The 20,607-nt window shown below is 43.1% G+C and overlaps 1 protein-coding gene across 1 annotated transcript in view; it reads left to right on the plus strand.

Annotated features, from left to right (window-relative positions):
• The window catches only part of MPP4 (MAGUK p55 scaffold protein 4), a 56,554-nt gene that overhangs the window by 11,348 nt on the left and 24,599 nt on the right, over positions 1–20,607 (plus strand). Inside the window, exons 7-12 of the mRNA XM_007520502.3 lie at positions 1,782–1,867; positions 4,487–4,558; positions 6,521–6,717; positions 10,557–10,621; positions 13,764–13,781; positions 17,786–17,824. Coding sequence (XP_007520564.1) covers positions 1,782–1,867; positions 4,487–4,558; positions 6,521–6,717; positions 10,557–10,621; positions 13,764–13,781; positions 17,786–17,824 — 477 coding nt within the window. The remainder of the gene's footprint in view (positions 1–1,781; positions 1,868–4,486; positions 4,559–6,520; positions 6,718–10,556; positions 10,622–13,763; positions 13,782–17,785; positions 17,825–20,607) is intronic.

Genomic DNA, 20,607 nt, shown 5'->3' on the forward strand with positions numbered 1-20,607 from the left:
GAGAGAAATTGAGAGGGGAGAGGGAGATAGAGAAGGAGAGATACAGAGAGACACCTGCAGTCCTGCCTTGCCACTCATGAAACTTTCCCCCTGGGGGGGGGGACCAAGGGCTTGAACTTACTTTCTTGCTCATTGTAATGTGTGCACTTTACTAGCTGTGCCACTGCCTAGCACCATAAAGAAATGTTTTAAAAGAAGAAATAAATATTACAGAGATACCTTGATCCCCTTCCTCTATTGAGTCCTTCATATACTAGACATTCTATTAGTGTTTCCTCAGTTTACCTTCTCATGGCAGCCTTGCAGGGTTAACTACTATCACGCCATTTTATAGATGAGGAAACTGAGGCTCAAAGAGATTAATTACTGACTTGCTCATGCTTACATGGTTTGAGCCAGAATTCAGTCCACCTCTGGCTCACCTTACATTTCCAGCTTCCACTCTTCATGTAGTCCCCTTGATTTCAAAAAAGCACAGCCTTTATTCTGTCTTGACGACAGAGAATGACCCTCAGTGACAGGAACACCCCCATCTGAAACAGCAGCCCTACACTGAGGTAAGTCAGCAGAAACTGGTCCTTTAGGGGAAAGGAGAGATTCCACTGTACTCTCTCCTGGGAGCTATTGTTGAGGGCCATGAACTGACAGAGTGTGTCAAGGTGGCCAGAGTCAGCCCCTCCTCAAATAACTTTTGCTTGTCCTTTGACCCCAGGGGTTGACTTGCCTTGCTCTCATGACTGGGTGTCTGAAACAGGTGGTTCCGTAACTGCTGCCCTGTGACGTCACTGCAGAGGCACCTGACATGTGGCTCAGACTTCATATCCCAACAGTCTGAATAAGTAGCCCAAGGATTTCCTAGTTATCTAGGTGTTGGCCTTTCTTTCTGCCTCAGTTCTAATTTTATTCTCTAAAATGTTTGATGTTGCTTGATGATTACATTTGGCTTGAAATTTTCATCATGGAGGCAGGAGCCATTTCACAGTGGTTTGCACATGTGCACCAGACTGTCATGCCTGAGGCCTCAGATCCCACAGTTTCAACCATAAGCCAAGCCAGAGTTAAGTAAGCCTCTCTCTCTCTCTCTTATTAAAATAAAGGAAATAAAATATTAAGAATGTTTCAAAAACTTTCATCATCTTTCATTTCTGTGTAATGACATCATCCTGCTACTTGTCTCATTTCTGACAGTGCTACTATTTCCCTCGTGTTCCTCAGGGTTTAATATTGACTCCAATATTGACTGACTCCACATTTTCTCTATACATAATGCTTCCCCCTTTTCTTTTTCCAGTATCATGTACTCAAGATCTTGACCCTATTTATTTACCGAGCACAGCTCAGTTCTGGTTTATGGTCGTGCGGGGGATTGAACCTGGGAGTTCAAAGCCTCAGGCATGAATGAGAGTCTATTTGTATAACCATTATGTTATCTCTCCTGCTTAAACCCCTTTATTTTTAGTATAAACTCCTTACTGGGGTTCTGGTACCATTGTACAACATTAGAATAATGAAAATATCCCCACCAGTAAATACCCAGTGTTGCTGAAGAAATGGAAAAGTGTAATTCTCACACACTCTGGTGGTGGTGTGACTGGAATAATCAGGTTGTTTTATTATCATTGTGATAACAGCAATACAATGATGTTATTATTTCAAAATAAATGTTGAAATATTAGCCCATCCTTGGATTAATAAGTTTGTTGGATAATTTTGGGGTTGCTGTCTCTTTGTTTTGTCAATTTCTTTGTTCCTTTATTAGTTTTCTGTTCCTGTTTGCCCAGGGCTGCTGTATGCTGGAGACAAACTGGTGGAAGTGAATGGAGTTTCAGTTGAGGGGCTGGACCCTGAGCAAGTGATCCACATCCTGGTACAGTCTCCTCCTTGATTTCTTTGACATCTTGTGAAATGCCACAATTGAACTGGGCCCACTGAGCCCACAAGGAGTGGCTGTAATGGGAGGAGAATTTACTTCCTGCCTCAAGGCCCCCCAGACCTTGTCTGCTTTGTGCAGCTCTCCTTTCAGAAGTTTTGGCCCCTGATGAGAGACTTCCCTTTTTTTCTTTTTAATTTTTTATTAGAAATTTAACAATGATTATAGAATAAGAGGGGTACAATTCCATACAATTCCCACCACCAGAGTTCCACATCCCCTCCCCTCCACTGGAAGCTTCCCTATTCTTTATCCCTCTCAGAGTATGGATCAAAGATTTTTTATGGGAGCATAAGGTGGGAGGTCTGGCTTCTGTAGTTGCTTCTCCGCTGGAGAGGGGCTTTGAAAGTTCGATCCACCCCCCAGCCTGTTTCTGTCTTTCCCTAGTTGGGTAGGGCTCTGACACCATCTTCCCGGACAATACTTTCAGCCCACCTGCATGTTAGCTGCTGGGCTCAGGCAAAAATTAGTGAAGCTATGGGTCCCTTAAAATAGACTTACTACCTTCTTCCAAAATGAAAACCCCAAATCCTATCTGCTATATTCTTACCTTTAGGTTCTTGATTATTAAACAATTTGTTCTGCTTTATATCTTAATGCTTTTCAGCCACCAAACTGCAGATGCTACCATGTTACCATTGTGACTTCCCTGGGGAGGCGATCTCACCACTGTGTCCTAGAGCCCCTATCCCTAGAGACTTTGCTTTTTAAGCAGCTCTTTTACCCTCAGGAAGCCACCTAGCTCCCCCCAGGCGGGTTTCCTCACTATGTGGGTAGCTATCTCCCTCTGAAGTTGGACCTGGTGGGGCGGAGCACATCTGTGAAGAAGAATCTGACCTGAGCAAACCACCTCTGGCTCCTCTGATGTTCCCAGGCAGTCAGCATCTATTTACATCTTCTTTGAGACAGCTTTGGGGTAGGAAACTGCTGGGAAATTGTGCAGATGCAGTCACATCTGCCATGTTGTCCCCTCAGGCTATTGCCAGTTCCCACGAGAGTTGGGACATTCTCGGGCCTGAGTTAAATCCTGCAGACAGTGATTCACAAACTTAGTTTTTGTGAGAATTCTTGTCATAGATGTGCCTCAAGGACTAAGGTGTGGGGTGGTATTATAAAGAGCAAGCTGGTAGCTGGCAGTGGTGCACCCGGTTAAGCGCACATGGTACCAAGCACAAGGACTCGCGCAAGGATCAGGGTTCCAGCCACCAGCTCCCCACCTGCAGGGGGGTCGCTTCACAAGCAGTGAAGCAGGTCTGCAGGTGTCTTTCTCTCCCCCTCTCGATCTTCCCTCCTCTCTCAACTTCTCTCTGTCCTATCTGATAAAATGGAAAAAGTGGCTTCCAGGAGCAGTGGATTTGCGCAGGCACCAAGACCCAGCAATTACCCTGCAGGATAAAAGAGAGAGAGAGAGAGAGAGAGAGAGAGAGAGAGAGGAGAGTAAGCTAAACTCCTAAGTATCTTGCAAACTACTACTGCAAGACTCTGTAGGATATACAGTTTAGCAAAGGGAGCTTAAAGTGCTGGTCCCTGATACACATGCCTCTGGCCCAGCTGTTCTGGAGCCAGCTGTGGAGCTGCCAGGGCATGGGGACGATGAAATTCCCATGAGTAAATTCTCACCTAGGTTTGGATTTCTAGTGCCTGCCACATAAGGAGGATTCTTACATCCGGCTAGGTGGCTCTCGTAACTTCTCCAAATGTCCAACGGGCTCCCTATTTCCGTAATTATCTTAGAAGCATGTCTGTACTCCCCCCCTCCCCAAAGCTTCAGGGACTCCTCATTTTCTCCATTAGATTGGGTGACTACTTGGTATAGAAACACTTGTTCAAAAAATGATTCCTGACTGTGGGTATGAGGAGGGACAGTGGTCCCCAAAGGTCTCACTTCCTCCTCCTCATCCCCTTCCCCCAGAGTGACTCTGGCCCAAATCCCACCTTGTCCATGGTTCACCCTGTTTTTCCTTTCTTTTTATTTTTTAAATTGTCTTTATTTATTGGATAGAGACTGTCATAAATTGAGAGGGCAGGGGAGATGAAGAGGAAGAGAGACAGAGAGACACCTACAATACTGCTTCACCACTTGCAAAGCTTTTCCTCTGTAGGTGGGGGCCAGGGGCTCTAACCTGGGTCATCATAAGGTGCACTTACATTATAAGGTGTCCCACTGCCCAGCCCCTCCTTGCTTTTTAAGTTCCGCCTAGCTCTGAACTCATTTTGTATTCATCCTTCTCGGTCTGCTGATCTCACTTAGTATGACTCCTTCAAGTTCTATCCAAGATGAGGAATAGGAGATGATGTCTTAATTTCTGACAGCTGATTATATATATCCCAACTTCCTTAGCCATTCATCTGCTAGTGAGCTTCTGGGTGACTTCCAAGTTTGACCTATTATAAGTTGTGCTGCTCTGAACATGGGTGTGATATTTAATTCTTGTAGATGTCCTTGTTGGAGACTGTCATTACACCAAGACACACTGAACTGGAACTTCAGCCACCAAGTCTCTGTAATGCAGTGAGCTTCGAGTTCTGTCATTCTCTCCTTTTGACCTTTTCTAGGCCATGTCTCGTGGTACAATGATGTTCAAGGTGGTTCCAGTGTCTGATCCTCCCGTCAACAGCCAGAAGATGGTAAGATTTTACTGAGCCTTTTTTTTTTTCTCCTTTTTGCCTCCAGGGTCATCGATGGGGTTCAGTGCCTGCACTACGAATCCACTGCTCCTGGAGGCCATGTTTCTTCCCATTTTTGTTGCCCTTGTTGTTTATCATCACTGTTGTTATTGTTGTTATTATTGTTGTTGGATAGGACAGAGAGAAATTGAGAGAGTAGGGGAAGACAGAGAGGGGAAGAGAAAGAGAGACACCTGCAGACCTGCTTCACCACTTGTGAAGCGGACCCCCCCCCAGGTGGGGAGCCGGGGGCTCGAACTGGGATCCTTGCGCGGGTCCTTGCGCTTTGCGCCATGTTTGCTTAACCCACTGTGCCACCACCCATCCCCCTTTACTGAACCTTTTATATGCACACGGTAAATCTTCAAATAATCATGAACTTAATACTTCACATGTGCTATCAAAGCTGCCTTCCATAATGAGTTAGTGTTCAAAAACTGTGCTGTATGTTTTTGTTGTTGTTTTGCCTTCAGGGTTATCACTGGGGATTGGTGCCTGCACTACAGACCCACTGCTCCTGTTCACCTTTATTCTGTTTTTTTTTTTTTCCCATTTTATTGGATAAGACAGAGAGAAATTGAGGGGGGGATAGAGAAGGCGAGAGAAAGACACCTGCAGACCTGCTTCATTGCTTGTGAAGCGACCCTCCCTCCGGGGAAAAGGGGGCTTGAACATGGTTCCTTGCGCTGGACCTTGCATTTCATACTATGTGTGCTTAACCCAGTGTGTCACCACTCTGCCCTTGTCCTATATATTTTTACTATCAATTATATGAGCATCAAATGAATATAATAATAGGAGATTGAGTACTAGGAAGCTAAAAAAGATCTCAAGAATAGTGCTTTTTTTTTTTTTCCTTGAGGGTTATTGTTGGGGCTCAGTGCCTGCATTATGAATCCACTGCTCCTGGAGGCTATTTTCCCCCTTTTGTTGCTCTTGTTTATCATTGTTGTTATTGTTGTTGTTGAATAGGACAGAGAGAAATCGAGAGAGGACGGAAAGACAGAGAGCAGGAGAGAAAGACACCTGCAGACCTGCTTCACCGCCTGTGAAGTGACCCCCCCTCCCCCAAAGGTGGGGAGCCGGGGGCTCCAACCAGGATCTTTACGCCTGTCCTTGCACTTTGAGCCATGTGCGCTAAATCCACTGCACTACTGCCCAATCCCCTAAGAATAGTGAACTTCTATGCAAAAACGTCTCAGTTAAGAAATTATTTTTTAGTTGTGTGTAAATAGAATCATTTATTTACATATATATTGTTTTATTTGTTATATATAAGAGAAAGTTTCACATGAGGCAAAGAGATAGACAAAGCAAAGTACTACACTCAGTATCAGAGGTCAAACCGGAACCTCAGGCATGAAATCCTGATGGTTCTGACAGTGAGCTATTTCTCCAATCGCTCTTTACTTACTTTTATGAAAGACTGAAGAACAGAGCCTATGGGTTTCTAGAGATTGAACCCAGAGCTTCTCATATGCAAATCTGGTGCTGGCTGAGCCACTTCCTAGACCACATGAGATCCTTCTGTTCCAAAATCCCCCTTTTTCATGACTCTTGGACTTAGTCCCAAGGGCATATTCTCATTTTTGGTCAAGATGGAGAGGAAAGATAAGAACAGTGGGTGGCAGGAGAAATGATTTGTTGTTGTTTGTTCTTTCTTTCATTACTAAGACTTCGGCTCTCTGAACTGACTTTTTCTGGTAGGGAAGGAGGGAGGGAGGGAGAGAGAAAGAAAGAGAGGGAGAGAGAGAGAGAAATAGTACCAAAGATTCCTCCAGTGTGGTAGGGCCTGGGCTCAAACATCATTTGCACACATGACAAAGCAGGTGTACTCTCCGGGTGAGCGAGCTATCACTCCATCCAAGAGGAATGGTTTTAAATTCTGACAACCCATGAGCCACTATACACACGTGTTTTCAGGTGTATGTCCGTGCCATGACCGAGTACTGGCCCCAGGAGGACCCCACCATCCCCTGCATGGATGCTGGATTGCCTTTCCAGAAAGGGGACATCCTCGAGATTGTGGACCAGAATGATGCCCTTTGGTGGCAGGCACGGAAAATCTCTGACCTTGGTACCTGTGTGGGCCTGATACCTTCAAACCACCTTCTGAAGAGGTAAGGAATGTCATCACTCAGAACTGGATCAGAGTTTATTCCCATGGGAAACAGTTTTTTTCAGGTGTCTGTTTTTGTGGATAACATAAGAAAGAGAGATCAACAGATTGGAGGGACATACTTATACAGTTATAAATCCAAATGTCAATCTGCCAACTTGCCATGTGCATCTTTTTTTTAAAAATATTTATTTTATTTATTTATTCCCTTTTGTTGCCCTTGTTGTTTTATTGTTGTAGTTATTATTGTTGTTGTCGTTGTTGGATAGGACAGAGAGAAATGGAGAGAGGAGGGGAAGACAGAGAGGAGGAGAGAAAGATAGACACCTGCAGACCTGCTTCACCACCTGTGAGGCGATTCCCCTGCAGGTGGGGAGCCGGGGTTCAAACCGGGATCCTTATGCCGGTCCTTGTGCTTTGCGCCACCTGCGCTTAACCCGCTGCGCTACAGCCCGACTCCCTCCATGTGCATCTTAAGTACTTGAATAAGCATACTAGCTAGAAAGGACAGGAAAGTACTTGGGAAAGTAAGTCAAAGTTTCAAAGGTGATTATTACTCTTTCAAGGCTAAATTGAAACCTCAGTTACTGAATCATAACCCACCACCCTTACCTCTGTTCTACTGAGGTCCAAGGGAATGAATGAAGTCCAAGATTTAGCAAATGCTAAAAGATCAGGATGAAAGGGAACTAGCTAGGAAAACCAAAAAGGAATGACTAGTGAAACCAAATGAAAAGTAAGACAGTGTCATGTTCTGATTTACTATGGCAACTGCTCTGAGAAGACAGAAAAATGACAAGTGGATTATTGGAAATCATAGGAGATCATAGGAGATCTTGATAAGGTCAGGGCATAGGCAGGGCCCAATTGGAGTGAGATTGGAAGAAATGAACAACCATGGACACCCATCAAACTCCTCAAAACATTTCTTCAATATAAAGCTGAACAAAGACACGAAGAGAGGGCCGGAAGGGAAAGTGGAGGGGTATGTGGTCACCTTCCAATATGGGGTAATAATGCTCATGGGAATTATCCAATGAGAGAGCACATTTTTGTGATATGGGGAGAAGAGACTTGAGCCAGCAGGAAGTAGGATGGAGTGTACAAGTAGAGGAGTTTTCTGGGCAGGGGTAGAAAGCATAGTGGTTATGGAAAGAGATTCAAAGGCTCCAAAGTCCCAGGCTCAATCCCCCACACCACCATAAGCCAGAGCTGAGCAGTGCTCTGGTAAAAATAAATAAATAAATGAATAAAATAAAAAAGGAGTTTGCTGTAGACTGAATCACAAGAAGCTCATCCTCGGTGACAGTGGTAATAGGGAACAGTGGACACTGTGAGGGCAGAGGACATGTTATATCAGTTCTCTCATCTCTCCTTACTTGCTTGGTGAAGTAGGAATCATTGTTATATTCTAAGAGTGAAGGTCAGGCTTTTTTATAAATATTTTTATCATATTTATTTATTGAATAGAGACAGCCATACACAGAGTGTAGGGAGAGATAGAGAAGGAGAGAGAGAGACACCTGTAACACAGCTTTACCACTCGCAAAGCTTTTGCTCTGTAGGTGGGCCCCAGGGGCTCAAACCTGGGTCTTTGTGCATTGTAGCATGTGTGCTCAACCAGGTGTGCCACCATCCAGCCCCTCTCTCCCACCCCCTTTCCTCTCAATTTCTGACTGTTTCTATCCAATAAATAAGTAAATATAATAAAGAATAAAATGAAATTAAAAAGAGAGAAGAGAGAGTAAGGGTCAGTGGCAAGGAGGTAAAATCAATCAGCTGGTTATTGGAGTTGGGTAGATAGCAGGTGTTGGGAGGAGAAAGAGATTCAGGAGCTTGAAACTGTGGAGCAATTGTAGTCATTCGTACCAACAATGTGCCAACAAGGGCGACGACTGAAGAAGAGTGAGTGTCATTAGAAGGAATCATGAACAGAAGGGCCAGAACCTTAGAAGAAACCAGTGTGATGGAGCAGCCAAATCGCTTACTTGGATAGTGCACTGCTTTGCCGTGTGCATAGCCCAGGTTCAAGCCCAGCCCCCACTGCACTGAAGGACATTTCTGTTCTCTGCTCTCTTTCACTTTCTGCCTCTCAGCTGCCTCTAAAAAAGAAGTCAGGTGGGGGAGATAGCATAATGGTTATGCAAAGAGCCTCATGCCTGAGGCTTCAGAGTCCCAGGGTCAATCCCCTGCACCACTATAAACCAGAGCTGAGCAGTGCTCTGGTGATAAATAAATAAATAAATAAATAAATAAATGTATATTCGGGGCTGGGTTGTGGCACACCTGGTTGAGTGCACATGTTACAGTGTGAAAGGACCCAGGTTCTAGCCCCTAGTCCCCACCTGTAGGGACTGCAGGCATTTCTTTGGCTCTCTCTAACTCCCTCTCCCCTCTTGATATTTAGCCATCTTTATTAAATAAATAAATAAATAAATAAAAGAAGAAGAAGAAGAAGAAGAAGAAGAAGAAGAAGAAGAAGAAGAAGAAGAAGAAGAAGAAGAAGAAGAAGAAGTCAGTATGGCTGCCTTCTGGCAGCCACAAAGAGAGTATTTGAGAAATCAGAAAACAGTGTGTTCCTGCACCTCTGCCCCCTGAGCTAGCAAGGAGTAGGGGAAAAGCTCAGAGAGCAGTGACCTCAGGGAAACTGTTTTTTTTTTTTTTTTTAGAGTATGAAGGTGATGGGCCCATTCAAAAAAGAGGCTAAAGTTGCACTGGTTTTCCTAAAGATACATTGTGAGTTCCAGAGGGTGAGTCAAAGGACTTCTGGGAGAATGGAGGATGGCCAAGCTCTGCAGAGATTACAGGCAGGGGCTAGGTAGGGATGCCTTGAGCTTTGCAAGTCAAAGAAGCAAACAGGGATAAGGGTCTTTAGGAGATTTGTGTTCAAGGTTTCAGGGCAGAAAGTGGTGAGGGGATCAAGTGCTGGTCTTGCAAGGAGTGCACAGGAATGTCATGTTTCTGGAATGAATGCTCAGAGAAAGGGCAGGAGAAGCGACGAGAATCTACCTGACTATAAAGGGTCTGCTGAGAGCACACATGGCCTGGGAGGGAAACCAACAAGCTCGGGAAGTTCAGTGAAACCAGGTGAAACAAGGCCGTGGGCCACTTGCCAAAGGCCGGTGGCATGTGGACTTGAGGGCACAGACCAGAGTCTTGCTTTAAGTCCATGTTGTTCTTGAAAGAAGACCCTACCAATGTGTTCTGGAGCTCCGTTTCCCCAGAGTCCTGCCCCACTAGGGAAAGAGAGAAACAGGCTGGGAGTATGGATCGACCTGCCAACGCTCATGTTCAGCAGGGAAACAATTACAGAAGCCAGACCTTCCACCTTCTGCACCCCAGAATGAGCCTGGGTCCATACTCCCAGAGGGATAAAGAATAGGAAAGCTATGGGGAACAGATGGGATACAAAGTTCTGGTGATGGGAATTGTGCGCAGTTGTACCCCTCTTATCCTATAGTTTCTGTCAGTGTTTCCTTTGTATAATTAAAAATTAAAAAAAAGAAAAAGGAAAAGACCCTTGAACCTGGGTCCTTGTGCATTGTAACATGTATGCCACCACTTGGCCCTGCTCTCTCCGTCTTTATCTCCCCCTTTCCTCTCGATTTTTGGCTGTCTCTATCCGGTAAAGATAATAAAATAAATTTAAAAAGAAAGAAGAGGGAGTAAGGGTCAAGAGCTAGGATGTAAAGTCAAGGAGGCAGGGACAAATATATAAGAAAGTTTATGTGGTTGGACAAATTTCTCTTTCCACTTGAGTAGAGATGACAGAAGTCTAGGACACATTGTGCCCTGTGTCTGTTTCACCTGAGTTCACAGAGTATTTCTTTGTCTGCATAGGAAGCAACGGGAGTTCTGGTGGTCTCAGCCATACCAGCCTCATACCCACCTCAAATCAACCATAAGTGAGTTTGCTGTTACCTCGAGCCCTGCACGTGCAGCCTGGGGAAGTCCACCCCCTCTTTCCTGCTCTTGGCTTCCTGCTAGAGAGATCTGTCAATATCCCCACAGTCTCAAGTACCCTTGTGACAGCCACCTCACATCCTCTCATGAGCTTCTGTTCCTTCAGCTGTTGAAGCATTTTCAGTTTGTGGAAATGCATGTGTGTTTATGTTGTGACTTCTGCAGTGTTAGTTTTCTGACCCAACGTCCTCAGAGATCTCTAGATGATACATGCCACCTTCTACTTGCATGGATACAGCACACATGCAGTGGCAAGCAGTCTGTACAACTTCACACAAACCTTCGTGTGGGTTCTGCTTAGGTTAAATCTCACCCTTCTCACAGCAGCAGATGTGCAGCCAAGACCCGAACTCATACAGAATGTTTACTAACAAAATTATTCATAGCATCAAAAAAGAATGGGGGGGGCAGGTGGTGGTGCACCTAGTTGAGCACACACATCACAATGTGAAGGCTCCAGGTTTGAGCCCCCACCTATAGGGGGAAAGCTTCACAAGTGGTTTCTGTCTCTCTCCCTTTCTATCACCTCCTTCCTTCTCAACTTCTGGTTGTCTCTATACAATAATAAATAAAGATAATTAAAAAAAGAGTGAGGAACATAAAAAATTGTTTCCAGTGAACATACATCAGGGAATAAATGTCAAGATATATTGTAACAGGTAATTATATACATCACACAGATAAAGGTCAGGATACAGTTCTCCAGGGAGCATATCAGAGTACAGGTAAATGGTTTAAAACTTAACTCTAAGCGTCATTACTCAGGCATACTTCTTTGATGAAAAACAATCTCACCCTTCTCAGAAGTTCTGATTAACAGTGTCTGAAAAGTAACATGGGATGGGACTGAATTGTTACGTAATAGAAGCAGTTTGCTTGTTGGACCGGGTTACTTAAATACAGTGAGGGAATGCTAAAACGCTAAAATGCTCGTGAGGCCCCATGAGGAGGGAGAGGAGGTAGAGAGCAGACTGGAAGGCTGTACAGGAGGTAAGAGTACGAGTGTCACAGAGTTGCTCATGGTAAGTCCTTGTCACTTCACTTCTCACTTGTTTAAACTGGAAATCATTTTTTTCTTTTCTCTTTTTTAATTTTTTAATTAGCATTTCTATAAAAATGATATGGTCACAGCTATACTGCCATCTTTGAAAGAAGAAAGCACCCTTTTATTCTTTCACACTGACAATATTTTCTTTATATAAACTCTTTTTTTAATATTTATTTTATTTATTTATTCCCTTTTGTTGCCCTTGTTGTTTTATTGTTGTAGTTATTATTATTGTTGTCGTTGTTGGATAGGACAGAGAGAAATGGAGAGAGGAGGGGAAGACAGAGAGGAGGAGAGAAAGATAGACACCTGCAGACCTGCTTCACCGCCTGTGAAGCGACTCCCCTGCAGGTGGGGAGCTGGGGGCTCGAACCGGGATCCTTATGCCTGTCCTTGTGCTTTGCGCCACCTGCGCTTAACCCGCTGCGCCACAGCCCGACTCCCATCTAAACTCTTTTTAAAATGGTTTATTTATTTTGTATAGAGACAGAAATTGAGAGGGAAAGAGGTGATAGAGGAGAGGGAGAGAGGGAGAGGGAGAAGGAGAGAGAGATCTGCAGCACTGCTCCACCACTTGGGAAGCTTCTCCCCACAGGTGGGGCACTAATGGCTTGAACCCTGGTCCTTGCTCACTGTAGCATGTGTGTTCTACTTGGTGTGCCACTGCCCCATCCCTCACATTGACAATATTTTCACACTGCTCCCAATATGGTTATATATTTGACATGGTTACAGCAGTAGCTGCAAAACCTTCTTGTTTTTTGTTCATATAAAATTTTATCTGAATCATTATTCATGATAAAATATTCAGAGATAGCTTAGCCACTTCCTGTGGAGTTTGAGAACTTTTTTGGGGGGTTGTTTTGTTTTTAGCAAACTAAGTCAAAGCACTGCTTGAACTCATTTACTGTTTCATTTCTCAAAGTCACATGGCAAATGCTAATGAACCCGTCAATCAGTATCTGATAGCTTCTGTTACTGCTGGTTGGCTGACAATTGTTACCTAGCCTAGATGTAATTTACATTAGCCATTTTGAATTGTCCAGCCTGCTAATGGCCATACCACCCTGAACATGCCCCATCTCATCTGAAAAGTCCAGCCTGAAAATAGTTTTCAGTCCTAATTATCATCACATAATTCTGCATTTCAGGAGTCCCCAGACTAGAGTCACCTCTACAGAGACATTTCTGGTGGGACAGGAGCATGGAGTTGTTGTTTCTTATCTTGGTTAGCTTTTGTAGATGCTGCTGCAATAAGTGTACTTTTGTGTCTTTTGCTTAAATGTTACCATAGGAGAGGGGTCGGGGAAAGAGCATAGCAATTATGCAAAAGACTTGCACGTCTGAGGCTCCAAGGTCCCAGGTTTCGTCTCCTGAAGCCAGAGTTGAGCAGTGCAGGTTATAAAGTCCGGAAATATCATCAATCTTATTAATCAAAAGGAATTATGAAAATATGCAAATGAGCATATCAAAGCTATTTCCTAAAATGTACTTTCTTCCTTTACCCCCTCCTCTTATCCTCATTTTCCTCCTGTATTCTAGTCAAGATACAGTCCTCAGTGCATTAATTTGGAAATGGGTAGGGTGCTACCCTATTAGAGCTTATTTTGATGGAAACAGACTAGATTTGCCAGAAGAAAGTAGATCCCCACTTCCAACAAGGTTTGCAAATGTATTCATTTTATATGATACTCGCTTATTTTTTTATTTAGTATTTTATTTATTCATCAGAAATATAGAAAAAGAGAACAAACCAGACATCACTCTGGTATATGTGCTGCCAGGGGATTGAACTCAGGACCTCATGCTTGAGAGTCAGTGCTCTATTCACTGCACCACCTCTTGGACCACTGTGATACTTACTTATTTAGCTAGTAAATCTCCAGTGAGCATCTGTGAATATGGAGAGAATGAGATCAGAATATTGAATAAGCACTGAATTTTGACATTGTTTTTCTTACTGTCAGCTAACCTGTGAAACTATAACATATTTTTCTCTTTTTGTTTTTATACTTCAACTACTTGTCTGAACCCAGCAATTTCTATGGAAGAAGGTAAGAAATATATATATATATTTTAAATCCTTATCTCCAAACACTCCTAAAAATGTTCTGTAGTCTTCTTAATCTGCTTCAATTCTGTTTAGTTACTTATCAGGCTCTATATACCCAGTAGTATGCAAGTCACTAATATCCTAGTTTATGTTTGAAAATGCCAGTAAAAAAATGTACATGCTATGTTGTCATCCTAACTGAAAAGACTAAAAGAGAAATAATATTTATATGTACACTGAGACTGACACAGCACATAGTGAGGACTCAAGTTTTGAAAAGGATTGCTGTTTCATGAGCTGCTTGTAGACAATGTCTAGAAGAAGCCCTGTGAGGAGGTTGTTATTTCCATTTGAAGATGAACAGAGTCAAGTTCAGAGAAGGCAGGAACACTGCCAGAGGCTGCTTTTTTAATCTTTTTTTAAATTTTAATAGTGAATTTTATTAACCCACACTATTCCAAAGATGGCATAATCAGTATTAAATATTAATGAAGTCACTTGCAGTTTATGCTAGTCTCCAAGGCCTGATTGTATTTATAGTCACAGACTAACCCAATGTGAAATGACTGAATTTCAGGTTCTCATTAGACATCTATGCTAGTGGCTGCCATATTAGACAGCTCACATTCAGAAGATAGAGGTTTTTTGTTGTTTTTTTTAGATTTTTTTTTTTTATTTAAGAAAGGAGACATTAACAAAACCATAGAATAAGAGGGGTACATGGGAGTCGGGCTGTAGTGCAGCGGGCTAAGCGCAGGTGGCGCAAAGCACAAAGACCGGCATAAAGATCCCTGTTCGAACCCTGGCTCCCCACCTGCAGGGGAGTCGCTTCACAGACGGTGAAGCAGGTCTGCAGGTGTCTATCTTTCTCTCCTCTCTGTCTTCCCCTCCCTCTCTCCATTTCTCTCTGTCCTATTCAACAATGACAACAACAATAACTACAACAATAAAACAACAAGGGCAACAAAAGGGAATAAATAAATAAAATAAATATAAAAAATTTTTTTAAAAAAAAAGAATAAGAGGGGTACAATTCCGCACAATTCCCATAACCCGATCTCCATATCCCATCCCCTCCCCTGATAGCCTTCCCATTCTCTATCTCTCTGGGAGTATGGATCCAGGGTCGTTGTGGGTTGCAGAGGGTGGAAGGTTTGGCTTCTGTAAATTGCTTCCCCGCTGAACATGGGTGTTGACTGGTCGATCCATACTCCCAGTCTGCAGAGGCTGCTTTTTTGTGTGTGTTGTTGCTGGAGAATTTTTCCTGACCTCTGTAATCAGGAGTGACAGTTGGAGTTTCCAATGACCTTTTAAAAAATAACCCTTAAGAGTTGTGTCCTAGAGACTCATAACTTGATTATTGTTATAAATTACTGATCTGGAAAATCATCTCTGAATATAAGAAAGTGAATGACAGCTGAAAGTGCCAGCTGTTATTTATTTATCTGTGCCCCATCTCCATAAACTGGCATCATTTCACAACATTTTCCATATCATATAGTTTGCTCAAAGTTATTAATTAGGGCAAGTGAGAGAGCACAATGGTAGCTTATTAGATGTTCACGCCCAAAGCTCAGAAGTACCAGATTCAGTCCTGTACCATCATAATCTAGAGCTGAGCAGAACTCTAGTATCTATCAATCAATCTACTTACCTACCTATCATCTATTGTCTATCACTTAAATAAATACATCTTGAATTTTATTTTTTTTAATTTTTTGAACTTTAATTCAATAGAACAGAGAGAAATTGAGGGAGATGGTAGATAGAAAAAGAGAGAGACGAGGGGTCGGGCGGTGGCGCAGTGGGTTAAGCGCACGTGGCGCAAAGCGCAGGGACCGCCGTAAGGATCCCGGTTCGAGCCCCCGGCTCCCCACCTGCAGGGGAGTCACTTCACGGGCAGTGAAGCAGGTCTGCAGGTGTCTATCTTTCTCTCCCCCTTTCTCTCTGTCTTCCCCTCCTCTCTCCATTTCTCTCTGTCCTATCCAACAACAAAGCAACGTCAACAATGGCAATAATAACTGCAACAAGGCTGCAACAACTAGGGCAACAAAAAGGGGGAAAAATGGCCTCCAGGAACGGTGGATTCATGGTGCAGGCACTGAGCCCAGCAATAACCCTGGAGGAAAAAAAGAAAAAGAGAGAGACTTGCAGCACTGCTTCACCACTCATGAAGCTTCCCCCTGTAGGTGGGGACCAGGGGCTCGAACCCGGGTCCTTGTACACTGTAGTGTGTGCTTAACCAGGTGCTCCACCACCTGGCCCCATCTTCAAATTTTCTTAAAATAAAATTAAGGAGGCAGTATTAAGCTTGATATATATATTATGAGACTATAGCATAGTATACAGGCAAGAGTTTGTACTTTGGGAAGATGTGATAAGACTTATTTATTAAACTACTTCTATTTGTTGATGATCCGAGAAGTATTGACCCTACGCTAGGTACTAGAGTGCTGAAAGGGGGGAAAATATGATTTCTATTGTCATAGGATGGTTTAGTGCTAAAAGGGAAATTTAACTTTATCATGTACCCACTACATGCAAGAATCTACTAAACTCTGTAAAGTGCATAGGAATCAGAGGCTGGTTTTTGAACCAGCTGTCTAGGAGGGTAAGTAAATAAGGCAAACAACCAAAAGATTACATGACAGGGTAGACTAGAGTTGAAAGTAGTAAGAACGACACTGTGTGGTCACATGGGATGTTGATCTTGATCAGTGTTTGAGATGGGCCTCGAAGTATTGCAAGCAGACGGGACAGTGTAAGCAGCAGAAACACAAAGGAAGGGTTGGTGACACTAGTGGATGAAGGTAGAAGGTAGTGCAGGAGAGAAGTAGACAGTTACCTTCAAAGCTGGGTGTGGGTCATGTTGTGAAGGCTTTGGAATGTTGGATGGTTTTCAAAAGTTTTCCAAAATTAAACCGTGTAATGTTATGGAGCTTCTCGTGGCAGACTTTTTTTTTTTTTTTTTTTGAGGTTTCACTCTTTAAAGTTGAGCTTTTCAGATAGAAGGAGAGACAGATAGAGAGAAAACGTCACTGAAGCATCTAATCTTCCTCCAGTGCAGGGAGAGGGGTATGTTCAAACCTGGGTTGCATGAATGTCAAAACATGCCCACTGTCCAAGTGGACTCTACTGCTAGCACTATACATTTAAAAAGAATTTTATTTATAAAAAGGAAACACTGACAAAACCATAGGATATAAGGAGTACAACTCCACACAATTCCCACCACCAGAACTCCGTATCCCATCCCCTTCCTCCCCTGATAGCTTTCCTATTCTTTATCCCTCCAGGAGTACGGACCCAGGGTCATTATGGGGTGCAGAAGGTGGGAGGTCTGGCTTCTGTAATTGCCTCCCTGCTGAACATGGGCGTTGGCAGGTTGATCTACACTCCCAGCCTGTCTCTCTCTTTCCCTACTGGGGTGGAGCTCTGGGGAAACAGAGTTCCAGGACACAATGGAGGGGTCGTTTGTCCAGGGAAGTCCAGTTGGCATCATGGTAGCATCTGGAACCTGGTGGCTGAAAAAAGAGTTAACACATGAAGCTAAAAAAATTGTTGACTCATCATGAACCTAAAGGCTGCAGATGAAGATTTGGGGTCTCCGTTTTGCAGATAGCTAGTAGGCCTATTTTAGTTATATTCCAAAGGGCCCATGACTATGCTTTTTTTTCCCTGAGCCTGACATCTGATATGCAGGTGGATCCAAGTTATTGTCTGGGGAAATGATGTCATGGCTGGAAAAGGGGCTAGAAAGCTGGATCAGGGAAGAGAGTAGCTCCCAAATATGGGAAAGGTATATACATATTGTTGACTGTAGACCCCATCAGCATTATTCATTTTTATTTAATCCAACAAAGTCCTTTCATCTGTTCATAGTTGTAAGAGTAACATTTTGAAATGATCTGATTTTTATTTACATTAACCTATATGCATAGGGAAATTTTGTCTGTTACTAACATATTTCATATTCTGATCTTCCTTTTCTATGCTCTGTTACAGATGATGACATGAAGATTGATGAGAAATGTGTGGAAGCAGGTAACATTTCCTTGATAGATTTACAATTAGAAGAAATATGAAGCACATTGGTTATAAATTCTTTGGAACAGAGTGGGTCAAAGGCAGCACACACTTTTCTTTTTAAACCAGAGCACTGCTTAGCTCTGGTTTATGATGGTGCAGGGGATTGAAGTGGGATTTCACAGCCTCAAGCATGAGAGTCTCTTTGCATAACCATTATGTAACCATTATTTACCCCTGCCCCCCCACACACACACATTTTCTCTGGAAGAATCCTATAGAGTTACCTGCTCCTCTCTGCCCTACACTTTCTATGTGGTTCTGACACTTTGAAGGGGAGGAAAACAAAGTTGTGGGAATGTTTCCAGCAGGGTCTAAGATAACTTTCTAGAAACAATTGTAGAAATTAATATCTTGGAAATGGTCTCAGGAAGTTTTTTGTCCACCAGGGTTATCCCTGCACTATGAATCCACTGCTCCCAGTAGTAGTTTGTCTCTTTTTCTTTTTTCTTTTCTTTTCCTTTCTTTTTTTTCTTTTCCTTTCTTTTCTTCTCTATCTCTCTTTCTTTCTTTCTTTCTTTCTTTCTTTCTTAATAGAGAGAAATTGAGAGGGAAGGGGAAATGGAGAAGGAGAGGTAAAGAAAGACACCTGCAGTACTGCTTCACTGTAATGCGAAGCTTTCCCCCCTGCAGGTGGGGACACAGGGCTTGAACCTGAGTCCTTGTGCATGGCATGCACAATTAGGTGCATCACCCCTGGGCCCCTAGTAACATTTAATAACACTCAAGAGTTATGGCTAGTAACTTTCAGCTTTCATGTAGGACTTCAGGAAACCATTGTGCTCTTCATGCAATACTATGAAATACTGCAAAATATATACTTTGTTTTTTTTTAATATTTATTTATTCCCTTTTGTTGCCCTTGTTGTTGTAGTTATTATTGTTGTTGATGTTGTTGTTGTTGGATAGGACAGAGAGAAATGGAGAGAGGAAGGGAAGACAGGGGAGAGAAAGATAGACACCTGCAGACCTACTTTACCGCTTGTGAAGCGACTCCCCTGTAGGTGGGGAGCTGGGGGCTTGAACCCGGATCCTTGTGCTTTGCGCCACCTGTGCTTAACCCACTGTGCTACCGCCTAACCCCCCAAAATATGTACTTTGTTAGTGTTTAACACTATCCTCTGGCAAATCCTAGTATAAATATTAATGTGAGAAAAAAATATATATGTAAAAATATTTGAGAAAAAAAAAATATATGTATATTTTTCATCACTATCACTCTAGGCTAGCTTTTTTTTTAAGTAGAGAAAGAAAGAGATACCACACCATAGCACTGAAACTTGTCCCAGTGCCTTGGGGTCCTGAGGCCTGAGCCTGGGTCATGCATGGTAAAGCAGAAAAAAAAAAGTAATTTCTTTAAAAAAATTTTTTATTTATAAAAAGGAAACATTGACAAAACCATAGGATAAGAGAGGTACAACTCCACACAATTTCCACCACCAGATCTCCGTATCCCATCCCCTCCCCTGATAGCTTTCTTCTGGGAGTATGGACCCAATGTCATTGTGGGATGCATAAAGTGGAAGGTCTGGCTTCTGTAATTGCTTCCCCACTGAACATGGGTGTTGGCAGGTTGATCCATACTCCTAGCCTGCCTCTCTCTTTCCCTAGTGGGGTGGGGCTCTGGGGAAGCGGAGCTCCAGGACACATTGGTGGGGTCAGCATCCTGCTAGCCTCTGGAACCTGGTGGCTGAAAAGAGAGTTAACATACAAAGCCAAACAAATTGTTGAACAGTCATGGACCTAAAGGCTGGAATAGTGCAGATAAAGAGTTGGGGGTGGGGGGTTCCTCCATTTTGTAGATAGCTAGTAGGCATATTTTAGTTATATTCCAAAGGGTCTGTGGCTATACAATTTTTTTGTTTGTTTTTCCCTGAGCCTGAAATCTGATATGCATGCAGATCCAAGTTATTGTCTGGGGAGATGATGTCATGGCTGGAAAAGTCGAATTTCTTAATCTTCAATGTCTCTTTAAAATACTGACAAGAATTGTTTCAGTTGATCACAAAGTTAGTTTAGAGGAAATCTTCTGCAGGGGGTGGGTGGTGGCATACCTAGTTAAGCACACACAGTACAAGGTACAAGGACCCAGGTTCAAGTCTACAGTCCCCACCTAAAGTGGGGAAAGCTTCACGAGTGGTGAAGTGGGGCTGCAGGTGTGTGTGTGTCCCTATTTTCCTCTTGTATCTGGCTGTCTCTATCAATAGTAATAATGGCATTATTATTATTATTATTTAAAAAAATCTTCCCCATTCACCTAAACAAGGCTACCCAATCAGACCATCTACGTACTTGTTCCCTTTGGTTAGAGAATCTCAAATGTTTCACATCTCCAGGCAGGGTGTGTCCCTCTGCCTCTGTAAGCTCTATAGGAGAAAATCAGGTAATGTCTAATAATCTAAAGGAATTTAATTTTCTATTTGTTTTTTTTATATTGCAACTGGGGTTACACTGGTGCTTGGTGCTGGCACTATGTATCTACCACTTCCAGTGGTCATTTTCCCCCATCTTTATTGAATAGAACAAAGAGAGATTGAGAAAGGAGAGTGAGGCAGAGAGGAAGAGAAGAAGACAGACACCTGCAGACTGGCTTCACCACACGTGAAGTGTCCTCCCTGCAAGAGGGGAGCAGGGACTTGAACCCCAGTCCTTGAGTACAGTAATATGTGCAGTTAACTGGGTGTGCACCGCCCATCCCCCGCATCTAAAGGAATTTTCTGCAATATTCTACCTTTTAATAT

Source organism: Erinaceus europaeus, chromosome 7 (assembly GCF_950295315.1).
Source record: "Erinaceus europaeus chromosome 7, mEriEur2.1, whole genome shotgun sequence".
In the NCBI taxonomy this organism is placed as follows: domain Eukaryota; kingdom Metazoa; phylum Chordata; class Mammalia; order Eulipotyphla; family Erinaceidae; genus Erinaceus; species Erinaceus europaeus.